The 14,605-nt window shown below is 43.4% G+C and overlaps 1 protein-coding gene across 1 annotated transcript; it reads left to right on the forward strand.

Annotated features, from left to right (window-relative positions):
• The first annotated feature begins 677 nt into the window (after nt 1–677).
• On the forward strand, nt 678–12,223 carry LOC105021524 (E3 ubiquitin-protein ligase pellino homolog 1-like). The gene is made up of 6 exons (XM_010889266.5): nt 678–814; nt 2,671–2,800; nt 3,160–3,261; nt 4,334–4,543; nt 4,840–5,028; nt 9,285–12,223. Exons 1-6 carry the CDS (start codon nt 729–731, stop codon nt 9,870–9,872), a joined length of 1,305 nt encoding a protein of 434 aa, XP_010887568.2. The 5' UTR covers nt 678–728; the 3' UTR covers nt 9,873–12,223.
• Nucleotides 12,224–14,605: the final 2,382 nt, after the last annotated feature.

Genomic DNA, 14,605 nt, shown 5'->3' on the forward strand with positions numbered 1-14,605 from the left:
AGCTACAGATTGGTGTGGAGCCTGTCTGGCTGTGGGGAGCTGTTTTTCCTCAGCGCCTGATGGATTTGCGTTACTGGTTGCTTTAGGGGTTGTGCTGTGCTATGTAAACAGCTGTGCTGTCTTAGGTATTAGCGTCAGCGTGTTGGTCTGTTTCTAGGTCTCGGGGAAAGGTACAGCAAGGGATCGAAAAACGCGATGACTGGTTAGCCAAGTAAGGACAGCAGTTGACTGTGTTGCATCTCTGGCGTGTTCCATTACCTCCGTAGAATAGATAGTGTGGTTCGTTTCTCTCAGGAGACAAAACAGTCTTAGCTTTTGCTTATTTGTTGTAATGCTCAATATTTTACAAACAACAGTCAGTGTGAGTAATCACTGTGTTTTTGTGTGCCATTTGCCTTGGAGACAGCCGTCTCAGTTGTTCCTTCAGTTATCCGTTAAGTCTCCTGTGCCTTCTCTTACTGAGTAATAGACTGCTGTTTTAGACACACCTGGCATGCTTGTTTTGTCTGCTGGGCCGTTTGATCCTGACCAAATGTCTCGTCTGCTTTTTTCCCCCTCTGTTTTCGTCTGCAGGCATAGCAAGCAGGGGGATGACCGGACTCCTGAGGCAGGAGACAGACGAGTGAGTGTTCACCGTGGGAGAGCCCCTCGTCACTCTCGACACCCCCCCCCCCCTCCCCCGCCCCCGCCCACTCCACTACCAACACCAGCCACTGACAGCTGCGGCAATGTTCTCTCCCGACCAGGAAAACATCTCCACCACCCCGGCCTCCACCAAAGTGCCAGTCAAATACGGAGAGCTTATTGTGTTGGGGTAAGAAGGGGAAGTAAACTGGGTGTACGGGTGGAGGTCGGGCCTGGGGGCAGTTCTACAAAAAGGACTGCTCTGGTTTCGTTGGGCCACATGGATTTCGCAAGGCTTTGATTCCAGCCCCTTCCTCAAACACTGCTGATTGAAGTAGCTTAATCGCGGTGTTCAGCCGACAGAAGCAGGATTGGATTTGAAGGATGCCACCACTCCTGACTAGTCACACTATGCATTTTTTATTTGAGGTCTGAAACTGCCTTATTAACTTCACTGGAAACTATTGTCGACTGTAGTATGTTGAAACTGCACTACCAGTTTTGATACATGCCAGTCAGCCCTCATGCTGTAAATGTGAGAAACTTCTGACACACATCGGTCCATAGACATGTACAACTTTTGAACTGGGCATAGTTTTATGGAGGGGGGTGGCAGGGTTAGTTGAATCTAAATCCAGTTAAATGCAAACTGCAACTCAGCCACAGCTAGGATAAACAAAAGACCTCTGCTGGCTTCCTGACTGTAGGCCATTTACTCAGGCAAAGAATAATGTAGCCTGTGTGGCGCGGAAGGAGGATGTGAGCTAAATTGGTGGTTGGTTGTTGTGGCTTCGAAAGTACTCTGTCACTTTCACATTCAGCAGTAAAATGTAATTGCCTGGGGGGAACCAAACACTCAGCTGATATTACTGTAGATATATTTCCAGCTGAGTGTTAAGTGTTAACTATTTAGTTTTATTTATTTTTTGGCCAAAGGATTGTAGGCAATGAATGGATTCATAAGGACTGATGCACTTCATAATTGTTATGTATCCGCATTCACTGTGCAGATGATTGAAAAGTAAGTGAAAGGTAGTTTCTCAAAGATGCAAACTACTGTAGCTTAGCACACAAGCACACATTTTGGATGTCTGCAGTAATAGCCTAGCATGCTAGCTGTTCACATATACTTCCATTCATTGTGATAGCACTAGTTAACAATTGTGCAAACGCAAACCACACACAAAGACAAGTGGTCTTCACAGGTTCAACTGACTCTGCAAGTAGATGTAGGGAGTCGTCAACAACAACCTGAACTATCCAGTAGTTAATTCATACTGTTAATACATACGTTTGTCCAGAAAATGTAGATTGCTGCTTACTTGATGAAGCAACAGGAAAGCCCCGGTTTCCTAATAAAAGCTTTGCAGCTGCTCAGCCTTACTATCTGAAAGTTTAGGCGGCAGATGCTTGCAGGGGTTAGCTACTACCAAAAGAGAACCTCTTAGTTCACCCCCTCTGATGGGGCATAAGAGGATTGGTTGTTGTTTTAACAGTGCTGACTAGCAACAAACAGAAAGCTGCCGACGAGGTTGACCCCCACTCCACCAGGGAATTACCGTACAGTCTGAGTGAGGGAGTCGCACACAGTTCTCATTTGTTTCCATTGTTTTTGGATACAGAGGTTTGGTTTCGTCATAACAACAGTGTTTACACTGGCAGTCCAACTCAGATTTGGATTGACTTTGTAAATGCGGCTGTACTCAGTCCCTTTGATCGACGTTCAAACTTCTCAATTTGCATCCTTGAGGCTCACACGGTGTCTGCTGTGGCAAACTCGTGGTATGACTGAGTGGCTTCAGAACCACCAGATTAGGACCCCACGGCCGAGATGTCTCGATTAAAGCTGCAACGAGAGAGGTGCCAAGTCACACAAGTCTGGTCACACTGTAGCCACAGGACAAAATATGAGATTTGCGTCACGCATTTAGCTGTTTGTGGAAATCGACCCACTTTCCGAGTTTACTCGTGCATCGACGTCACATTGCATCATCTTTGTTCAAGGTGCGCTATTTTCTAACCTGCGCTGTGTCCTGGTCTCCACAGGTACAATGGCTCCCTACCCAACGGGGACCGGGGGAGACGGAAAAGCCGCTTTGCTTTGTGCCGGAGACCCAAAGCCAGCGGGGTGAAGCCCAGCACAGTGCACGTGGCATGCACGCCCCAGGCAGCCAAGGTGGGAGCAAGAAAACACCCCGACTAGTCCGGATATTGCTTACAAACCTGGGGCTGGTTTCCCAACAGCATTGTGCGGTTCTAACAACGAACAGTGCCTTAGGATGGCCAAAGGCTTGAAATGCTTTTAGGAAAACCGGCACCTGGGAATTTCGTACAAACTCATTGGCTTTTGACCAGATTTTCCCTTGAGGAGATGCATGCCTAACTCTGAAACAGGGGCACTTGAGGACCGAGTCACAAAAAAAAGCATACTGGGTTACCCACAGTTGGGAAACGTTAGAATACCTCCTGAAATTATGAGCTAAATTGTGCCATACTGCTGTTCCTAACATGGGCCTCCTGCCTCGCCACCTGCAGGCCATCAGCAATAAGGACCAGCACAGCATCTCCTACACCCTGTCCCGGGCCCAGACGGTGGTGGTGGAGTACACTCTGGACAGCAGCACAGACATGTTCCAGGTCAGTGGGTACTCGTCTGTGTCATCACTGGAACCAGTTCTGGTGGGCCATTGCTTGTCACATCCAAGTCATCTCAGTGACTGGGGTCAAAGTCGCTCCCGGCTCCTTATCGGCCCGTAGTCCCATTTTAGGACATAAGCTCACACGGGCAAAGCATTTCCTGCTTCTCAGATTAAATGCGTAGGAACAGAATGTCGTCCCCGTTCAAGTCAATGACTCGGCCGTGGTATTCATTGTGTTTTGGGGAATTTGATCCTATATGATTTGTGAATTCCAGATAGATTACCTTTGGAAGGCCCAGTAGATCTGAAAGGGTTAGATCATGTAGTAAGACGGGTGGTGGTCATTTCCCTTTGCCTTAGTTGAATTTAATGCCATTTTACATCACGTCAGATCTGCAGCCAGAGGACTTAGTAGAGTTTGTTCTAGTTGATTGATATAGGTATCAGAGCCTGTATTTATTTTATTAGTCTCACGGTAGGAGTTCTGATCTGAGGACCAGGTCTCCATCTATCTATGTAATATTATTAACATAAAAACAAAAAATGATTACAAATAAAAAAAGTGCCCATACATCTTCAGAAATAGGCTTCCCTTGGAACACCTGTATTGCAGTATGGTGGTGATTAGTTTCACCCATCGTATAGATTATACAGATTACATTTGACGAATGACGTGCCTTCCCTAAGCTGATTGACCAGGCAGTTTATCTTACAGGCCATATGGGGTCCAGACACTTTGTACCATCCTTCAGACATTCCTGTGTGATATCCCCTTTAAGCTCCACCATCCACTCTTACAGACCCAGGTCTTTAGGTGCTTTAGCCAACTCAACAGTTCTAGTCCAAAGTTATCTAAACAGCCACAATCTCATTAAAGCTAAAAGTTGAGAGCCCACCAAGAAAGCCTCAAGAATTCCTTTATTTGGAATTGGAAAATCCAAATGTAATGGATTTTTAAATGGAATTGGTTACAGTATATATTTCAGAAAGAAGCTTTTTTTGGATCCCCTTACAGAACTTAAACAAGTGCACCCTCCTATACCTCATGCCCTGTTTCCCTCCCGTCCCAGATTGGTCGTTCGACAGAGAGCCCCATAGACTTTGTGGTTACAGACACAGTGCCTGGTGGTCAGCAGGGCCCCGGCGGAGACGGCCAGACCCAGTCGGTCCAGAGCACCATCTCGCGCTTCGCCTGCCGGATCATCTGCCAGCGAAGCCCGCCGTACACCGCACGCATATACGCCGCCGGCTTCGACTCCTCCAAGAACATCTTCCTGGGGGTGAGACGCCCGATGGCACAAAAACTAAATGTCCCCTGTAGAGGATCCATATTACATTTCCATATTGCAAGTCATCAGACTCATCTCGTCATTGTCGTATGTGATAATGTGTTCCGCTTCACATGGGTTACTCGTGAATGGTCTTGGTCTTCGGCATTATCCAAATGCAGTGAATATATCAAATGGCTTAAAACGTCTTCAAGCCATTTATAACCTAAAAAAACTATTAATTTAAAAATATGAGAGATATTTCCACCTCTGAAGTCCTCCATTGCTTATTCCTGTCCGGCTTCCAGGAGAAAGCGGCTAAATGGACGACGCGGGACGGTCAGATGGACGGACTGACCACTAACGGTGTGCTGGTGATGCACCCTCGCCACGGCTTCACGCAGGACTCCAAGCCGGGAGTGTGGAGAGAGATCTCCGTCTGTGGCGACGTCTTCACCCTCCGAGAGACGCGCTCGGCTCAGCAACGGGGCAAAATGGTAGGTGGCGACGAGATACATTCACGCCTGCACTCACAGACTGGTGGGTTACAGACAAACACAGGTACTAAGGATCTGGACTGGCATTTTTTTTTTTTTTACTGCCATTTTCTTATTGGTTTTCTGTTATTTAGAGTATTGTCCAATTGCGCTGTATGACCGCTACCGCAGATGAGTTAAATATATCAGTTGCCTCAGAGCAATGTATTCTGGTATTTATGAGTCTATATAAAACTTCTGGGAGCCTCACCTACTGTAATTTCTTTGGCAAAAACAAATGAATCACTGATTTATATGATGTTGCTTTCTTTTTAACTGTTGAGCGTTTCAATTCAAACTTTTGAAACTCACACACACACACACACTTTTACATTATTGGGAAAACAGCTAATGTCTTTTTATATTGAACAGCTAATGTCTTTTTCAAAAGATTCAAAATATAAAGCCAGAGTGCCATGAGAGAATACAATGAGTAATCTTCAGCAAGCAAAAATAGTACAATGAAAATGAGCAACAGAACTATACTGAGTTTGTAAAAGAATGAGGAACAATTCAGGCTGTTCCTATACTTTGTGGTGAGGACATAACAATTGATAGCATATTGGATTGATATAGTTGGAGTTCCTGAAATGACTAATTACAATTGAGTGCGCACTGAAGGTAGACAGCCTCAGTGTTCATTTGTGGCGCTCCATGTAACAGGTGATTGTCAGCAGACGTCTTCACTGGTGTCCTTCCTTTTGTCAGTAATACCCCGATCCGTGTTCCTCAAACTCCCCTTTCAGGGCTGTTTTTAAAGCCCAAAACAGCAATCAACAGCTGGTCCAATCAGTTGTGCTCTGCCCATACTCACCAACCAGGCTGGGGTTGTCGAGAAGGTCCCAAATCGGCCAGTTGTTCACACATTTAATACACTCTCTCCTCTGTTAGTTTTACTCTGACATTTGAAAACTGTGAGATGTAAGTTAACCTGATGGAACACAGACAAACATGCACAAACAACCTCTGGTTAAATCGTGTGGACAGCAAAAACATACATCAAAAAAGTGTAGAAAATATGCAGGCAAAGTAACACAACAGCCTACAAGTGAAAATGTTCTCTGTCATGACAGATTAATGCTCTTCTTGGCCTTTAGGTTGTTGCCGGCTCCAGCTTTAACTTTACAGTTGTCCATGTAAGCAGCACTGTTATGAAACAAAATAAGACAAATTCTGATGGAATTCATATAAGGACACAAATGAAGAGCCATGAATGAACCACAGTAGCATAGGTTTTTCATGAACACACCAATGTTTCCAGGATAGCTATGTCTTCCGGTTGAGGTCTCGTGCCAGTCCATATATCAATGGCAGCAAAGTTCAGCTTTTGGTGCCTGGCGTCGTAGAACATTGAAGCTGTCCACCGCCTTGAATCAGTCTGGTGCATTTACAAAGGCGTTGAACAGGTTGCTGTTGCCGTCTGATGGTCGCGGGTGGTCGTTCTTGAGGGCCCACACCAAACGGTACACCACTGACGGTCCGATACAGGACTGACTACCCATCGTTGCTCGACAAGGCCCGGTAAACAGAATTCCACCTTGTTTCGCGGCACCTTATGAGGGAGTGTTTGTGGACAAGTTGTTTCGCGTGAAAGGAAAGGGTTGCTTGTGCGGTGGAAATGCGCCACCGTCTTATTGCTCGCTGCTACGATGCGCTCTGTAAGTTATTGACGGGGCTGGGTTACGGCCAGCTGAAGCATGCGTGCGAGGCAGATCTCAGACTTCCAATCGTTGGACTTTCACAATGTTTGCTGCGATGTTATGGATGACCGCTCTCACCAACTGTTATCCCCCACCCGTTCCGCAATGACGGTAGCTAATTCAGCTTTAAGGTTGTCTGCTGTTTGCCTCTCCTGTAGCTTTTCACTGGTCAGTACAGGGTTAGAAGGCTACCACTTCTCGTCAGTGTAATGACACGTTGAGGTTATGTAGGACCTGTTCGCAGACGTCCAACAATCGGTTGTTGAATTTTTGAGTGCTTGCCGTTTGTAGCTGCCCAATCATGGTATTATGGGTTTTCAACATGGCATGTTATAGTCTGGTTTTTCATATGACCAAATTACTGGGAAACCGACATCCTCAGCCATTGACACTGGCTGACTGTAATCGCTGCGAGTTTATTCAGTCAGTACCTCATCACACGTGTTGCTGCTGACTAATGTCTGTTGATTGGGCCCTGTATAAGAATACATTCACTAACTACTAAAACTCACAAAAAAATAATGTAATACAGGAAATTTTACCGGACGATCTGCTGTGATGAAATACCCCATAAGCTAATTTCCATTTGCTTTGTCTTTCAGAGAGATTGTTTTGAGAAGTCATTAATGAAGCAGCAAATAATCATTTGAATGTCCCCAATAACTAACTAACTTAGAACAATTGATGTCTTGAAAGAAAAATCTGAGCATTAGCTCTTCCGACACACTAGAGAGGAGCATATTTTATGGTCAGGTAACTTCATTAAAGCAGTAATCCGCAGTTTAAACAGTAAAAAAGTGTCTACACACTTCTGTTTTGGAAAAAACATTATAAATAGGGCTGGAGTAACCATTCTTATTCATAAACAGCAGTAGAGATGCAAAGACTGACCATTCATGATATCAAAATTATAATTTTACCAATGTTTTGAGGCTTTGTGGTGTTTGCTTACATTTCCATAGTTTACAAACACTGGAGTGAAACAAAGTTGTAGCTTGGCTTCTGCTGGGGTACGACAGATGTACTAAGCTCATGAGGTAAATTATAGTCTTGGTTCAAAAGTCCAGAAATGTATTAGGCAACTGTAGATTACCCCTTTAAATCATTAAACAACAGCTGTGTAAAACAGATGTGAAATGTCATTAATTCATCAATGATTATCCAGTTGTACAGAACAGTCTGGTTCGCAAAGGTTTTTAGATGGTTGGATGTGTTCACGTGTACTGAATTGTAATGCAAAGAAACTGTTTCAGTAAGTGCATGTAGCTTAATTTGTGTGTGTGTGTGTGTCTGTGTCTCCGTGTGTATGTGTCCATTAAACAAATAAGCATGGGATTTATAGTGTTTTTGGTGTCTGTCACGTCACAGATAATAACCTCCCCCTGGAAAACCCTGACTCTTGACTTTCAGTTCCCATCCACTCCTTCCAGAGACCACACAGTCAGTTTGGCAGGAGGGCCTGGACACGTTGTAGTCTGCTGGGTCTCACAGGAATCCCCTCCTAACCTCACCACCATTTTGAATGTAGTGACGTTTAGGCTCAGACATGCTATCGGAAAGAAAAGTGAACCCACACAAACAAAGAAACGTTGGAAGCAGTGATTGGGCGTCCTAATATCTCTGTCTGGGAAATGTTTTATTCCGTTCATTTCCAGACGGTTGTACGTTGTAAATCATGGTCGATTTTCGACAGCCAGCAGGTGATCGGTAACACAACGTAGCCACCCGGTGCTTTTGGCCGCTCCTCTGTATTTCCTCATGTTGTCCCGCTGGCCCAGTTTTTCTAAAGTTATCTATACACATTCCGGTCTGTCGGACAGAAATATGAACAGAAAATTCATCAATTCAATGGGTGTCCCCCGTAATGCCTGCTCAATTCTTTACATTTCTATTTAGTTAATCATGTTTGATATGTGAGGAAAGCTGGATCTCAATCTGAAAACCCCCACCCTCTTAACTTCACCACCGTTTGGGGAGCAATGACCAAAGGTCTGTGCCACACTGCTCTTGTAATAATGATGATGTGGTGACATTTAGACCGAGGAACAGGAATGAGCCCACACCCAAGCAAGACACCTCCCGGGCCAGTGACGTGGGAAGGAAATGCCATGGTCCGATAAGACGGAGCCAGCGAGTGTCAAAGACCCTTGGCCAATCGGTTTAGTCACAACACTCAGCCTGCACTCTGAATGAAACCAAAACAAAGTTTCTCTGCTCTAACACTGAGGTGCCGCTAGTCCTGACAGTACTCATTACAACACTGCGGTATATTGATCTCGCCAAATAAATGGAGTCCCGAGGATCCCCTCTTCACCCCAAAGGATATTCAGTGTAGCATGTGGACAGCGGGTTGCCATCTGCTGGACAGTCGAGGCATTTCATCCAGGCAGAATACAGAGCCACGGCATGCTCAGTTAGCATTGTATTTTTAATGAAGTGTTGTTTTCGTGTTTATGGTTCGTCTTTGCCAGTGTCTGATGATGGTTCTCCGTGTCTCCTTTTTTCTCCCTCCTGTAGGTGGAGAGCGAGAGCCAGGAGCTGGTGGATGGCTCACTCATCGACCTGTGCGGTGCCACCCTCCTTTGGCGCACGGCCGAGGGGCTTTCGCGCACACCGACCGTCAAGCACCTGGAGGCCCTGCGGCAGGAGCTGAATGCCGGGCGCCCCCAGTGCCCCGTGGGCTTCAACACGCTGGCTTTCCCCAGCCTCCGCCGCAAGGAGGTGCTGGACGAGAAACAGCCCTGGGCCTACCTCCGATGCGGCCACGTGCACGGTTACCACGGCTGGGGGGGCCCGGGCCGGGAGCCCGAGGACGAGGCGGTGGAGCTGGGCCGGGAGAGGGAGTGCCCCATGTGCCGGGCCCGGGGGCCGTACGTGCCCCTGTGGCTCGGCTGCGAGGCGGGGTTCTACCTGGACGCGGCGCCGCCGACGCACGCCTTCAGTCCCTGCGGTCACGTGTGCTCGGAGAAGACCGCGGCGTTCTGGAGCCAGATACCGCTGCCGCACGGCACGCACACGTTTCACGCCGCCTGTCCGTTCTGCGTCCAGCAGCTGGTCGGCGAGAGCGGCTACGTGAGACTGATTTTCCAAGGGCCGCTGGACTGAACCGCATGCCACGCGCCTCCTCATGAACCGCTACTGACACCTCAGAAATGTGAGGCCTGTGCTCGTGAGGGAGCTTAGGGCCGGTTTCACCGATGCCGGTTTCACCGAGTCCCGGACTGAGAAATCTCCACTCACCTGGATTTTCAGAAGCAGGACTAGCGTTGATCGGGGTCTGTGAAACCGGACCTAAATGTTTAACAGTGTTGTGCAGCAGGTCATGAAACAGAGGGCGGTTCATACCCGTTTTCAACCTTTTCTTTTTCTCGGTTCGGTGCCTAATGAACAGCACCCACTGTCACTCCACTGGAGGAAAAATGCGTAAAGACTGTTGAAATTTTTTCGAACTTTACATTTTATTTCGGAGAGCTCTGTAATACTTTTTTGCTTCTCTCATTTCAAGTGACCTTTCCGCTCGCGGTGCATTTTTCAGTATAATTATATTTTCATGTTAACAGTGACATAAGTGCTGCAATACTAACCAACCCAGAGGTCTGTCAGGGAAACCTTTTCGAAGTGCACATTTTAAATTTTGTCATGACAAAAACATTGTGCGCGTGTTCGCGTGCCTGCGGGTGTGTATGTGTGCGTGGCTTGATGTTTGTAATCATATCTTTTTCTATTAGAAATGTATGAGGCAATTGTAGCAAAAAAATCTGACAGACTTGGACCAAAAAGTGATTATGGCATTTCTTACCAGCCCATTGTTCTCCCACAATGGCCCATATTACTCCAAAAAGCCATCATTATACAAAAAAACGAATCCAAATGTAATGTACATTTTCAGACATTTGTTTATGCTTTATTGGAAAGTAAAATGAAAGAGCAGTGGTCTGAATTTAGACTCATGCAGAGCAACAGAGGCAGCAGCCTAGTCCGCTGGACCACGCTAGGCCACATGACCCCCGTTATAAACAGAAAGGGTTAACAAAATATCTGTACTTTTACTCAGCGACAAAATGACAACATATTACATTAAACTAAGCTAAAAAAAAGATTGTCTGTGACTGATGACCAGTCAGACCTGTAATGCTAGCTACAGTTTTGGTCATGACATCCTTTTTTTTTTAGAAGCGAAGACACTGTTGTGAACCTGCATTAACAATGTGTTCAATGGCCGTATATATATTTTTACATGAATAACAACATTTATCTACTCCACATTGTATTATTCACCACATCAACCTGAAGGAAATAGTGGCTTAAGCAGTGGAAGAAGTGCATCATGAAAAAATGATCACTTTGCTTTCTGTTTACCCTTCAGCCCTTTGTACAAGGACCAGAGAAACTGAATCTATAAATTAGCTTTTGGAAACATGTTTACAGTTACTTTTATTTAAATGTCTATTTAGGCAAGCAGCTGATCCAGTTGTGAATTGAAGTGTGGCCCTGAACACATACAATTTGTTGTGTTCAAAATGTTATGATTGTTTTCCTGTCATACGTGTACCTGTATTCATTGTGTATATAGTATTTATGATCATGTTTGTAGGTATTTTAATTTCTCCACGTTTCTTTTACACTTCAATTTTTTCCCCCCAATTTGCTTAATGTAAGAGCTCTTTACATTTTTGACCAGCTGAGAGCAGGTGTTAGAGCAGTTCCATGTTCAGTTTAGTATTTACAGTTTTATATTCCCTTGAGAGCCTGATTCCTTTATACAGAATGTTGAAAACTATTTCCTAAAAAATAATTGGTTGCTGTTGCAGATTGCAAACAATAAAACTGCAAACAATAAAAATGTAAAGCTTTTAAATTGTTCATGCTTGTATGAGTGATCAGTGATTTATCTTTTTTTTTTTACCTAACCACTGTTGAAGTCTAAGATAACCAATCTGCACTGGATTTTGAAAGAAAATAATGTTTTGGCCTATGACACACATTTAGTTTGGATTGGCACTATTGCTTTTACGTAAGCCTGAGATAAGTGTTAAATTCAAACCTGTCATAGAAATGTTTATGCATTGTCTATGGCTATGTTTACAGAGGCGGCCCAATTGTGTTATATTGTTCAATAATTGGCATTTCAACCAATCACATCAACTCTGAAAAATATCTCGTAATAAGATTGGTTCTCTGCATACTGATCTTGAAAAATTACAGCATGTCTGTAGGGGTCAACCTGGTTGGTTTCTATACAGTACCCAAGAGACAAATCTGTATCTAATATCCTATATGCGTCATTCTACGAAATGGTTGCACTTTTACTTTGAAGAAGTTGTTTTTTAAATACATTTTATTGGGCCTTTAGGTATTTTGTTGGACAGAGGATATCCTTAACTGTATCAAAAATGATGGTGCTACTTCAGCATCCTAAGTCTTTTTTAAGTTATTATTAAAGGTTATTGACACAATAATGACCCAATCTCATTATTGACCCGATGTCAACCCTGTTTCCTAACTCTGAATTAATATTTTAATGGTTTACTTAAAGATTTTTAATGAAACAAACGTTATTTACTGTGAAATGCCCTTTGGTGCATAACGGCTTGGTCTTTTTTTGTATTGATTTAACTGAAAACTGTAATAGGTGTGTAGATTCTATTTTCAAAGCGTATTATTTAGCCTGAAACTTTTGTACATTTTCATGCACATTTTCATGCAAGATGAAATGTTACCAGAAATAGGGTTGACAATAGTAACAGAGTTGACTGGATGGCAAATTGATTGAAAATTCAAAAGATTTCAATAAGATTTTGCCATGATGTATGGTTTGACTTGTTTTAAATAAGATCAAGAACTGTTCAGAACAGTCAGGGCAGCCTAATCCTGCTTAATTGAACTGGAAAAGTGGATGAAAAAACATACGTCTCTGTTTTTATTTGATTAACACTAAATTTAAACCATTGCAGCCAAGTTTCGAACTGACTTTTCCCCTGGCTGGGGGCCTCTAGGCATCTCCATGCCCCCGGGAGTCACAGTCAGGACCTAACCTCAGAGGGCACTCTAATTGGGGACCCTATTTAAGTAACCCTGGTTTGCCTTTTGGTCAGGCATTGTTTGCGTTATGTGCTTCAGTTCATGTTTGTTGCGCTTCTTCATTATTTAGTAATCCGTTCAAGTGAGTTACAGAAATAATAAAGGAATGTTTGATGATCGCCCTGCTCCATGCATCCTGCATACCTACAACCATGACAATGAAAGGCATAGTCATTCATTATATACATTCTATGACTAAATAACATATGTACAAAACAAACAAACTCAAACATTCATATTAGGTAAGAATTTGTCTTAAACCCCAAACCGCTACTTCTCTCCCATGATTATGTAGCATTAAATAACATACAACAGTAAAAAATACAATAAATTATTATCTGAAGTACGCCTATCTTCAGCAGTAGAACTGCATGTGGTTTTCTTGGCAAATTATTTTGATGTTATCCTTCAAATAGCTGACTGACTTTTTAAAATTCAATAACAGTAAAAGCCTTTCTGCCATTGGTCTACCCAGACTTGCTCAGTCTTTTAGCTTAACCAGTAAGTTTTGCCCATATCTCTCTTTGAATGTCCATGTGATACTCAGTAACCAGTCAACAGTGAGAAGGGATTTATCTGATAATGTCATCAAACAGGCACCAAATCATGTCTTCCCAAGCTGGCCAGAAGAATCGGTTGTTTCCAGTGTGGTGCATGCAGTTGATCTGTGAATACCCTTCTTCAATGGCCAAAATGACACCGGGGTAGAGATCATCATTGTAACTCAGGAAACACAATTTCTCCTAATTACATAACAGTGCATAAACTATGTGGTAACTCTAAGTGCACATTAATAAAGATTTAACCAAAGTGTGTCTTTAATTCAATTGTCATATTATTGGTGATTAAATGTATTTATGTCTACCTTGTTACCATTATGTCAACTGTGTAACCGTTAAAAAATTAACAGTGTTGACAGTAACAGGACTGACGGTTTACGCCTAGGTATTACAGTGTACATATGTGATGACGCTAATGAGACTGCATGGTCAGCACTGATGGCAGATGTTTAGTTTCAAACAGTTGTTTCATTATTTAAATGATTTACAATGTGAATTCAGGGTAACAGGTTTGACATGTTAAATGTGTCCCCCTCTGTCAAACATCAGATAACTTGAAAAAAATAAAATAATAGAATGAGACCCTTACAGGCTATGCTGTTCCCAAGAGGCAATAGATTTTTTCAAAAAACTCTCCTTTTGTAAGTTTTGTGAATTTCAAAAAACTTTACATTTATGATTTATAAAAATTACGATCACTTGATTTTTTTACATTAATTAGAAGCTGGACAAATATGCCAAGGGAGTTCCAGTAGGGGGCACTCTTTATCTAGTTTAACAATCAAATACCAATACCCCATGGCAATAGTAGATTCCTTCTTTTGGATGGGACATTGAAAGTGTCCTGATATTCTGTGGCCTTTCCCAAGGCTCTTACTGTAGAGTTGGATAATTAAACCCCAGTGTCCTGGCTGGATTTCCAATCACATCCAGTTTATGACTTACAAAAACAGAATGAAACTCAGAAGTGCGATGCAGCAAGATAATGAAGTATGCACACAGAAATCCACCCCTAGTATTTTTTTTTTTTTACGTTTTGTATTAATTTGTATATTCTATTCCGATCTCTTTTTCTAACTTTATGTTCTTAGAAAAGTTATTATTTCGACTGTTGTTTACAAAGCATTTTACAATATTTGAGACCTTCACCCTTGCGAGGGGCAAATGGTGGTGTAATGAGCAGGAGATGGCAGTAGT

This window comes from Esox lucius, chromosome 9, assembly GCF_011004845.1.
Source record: "Esox lucius isolate fEsoLuc1 chromosome 9, fEsoLuc1.pri, whole genome shotgun sequence".
Classification (NCBI taxonomy): domain Eukaryota; kingdom Metazoa; phylum Chordata; class Actinopteri; order Esociformes; family Esocidae; genus Esox; species Esox lucius.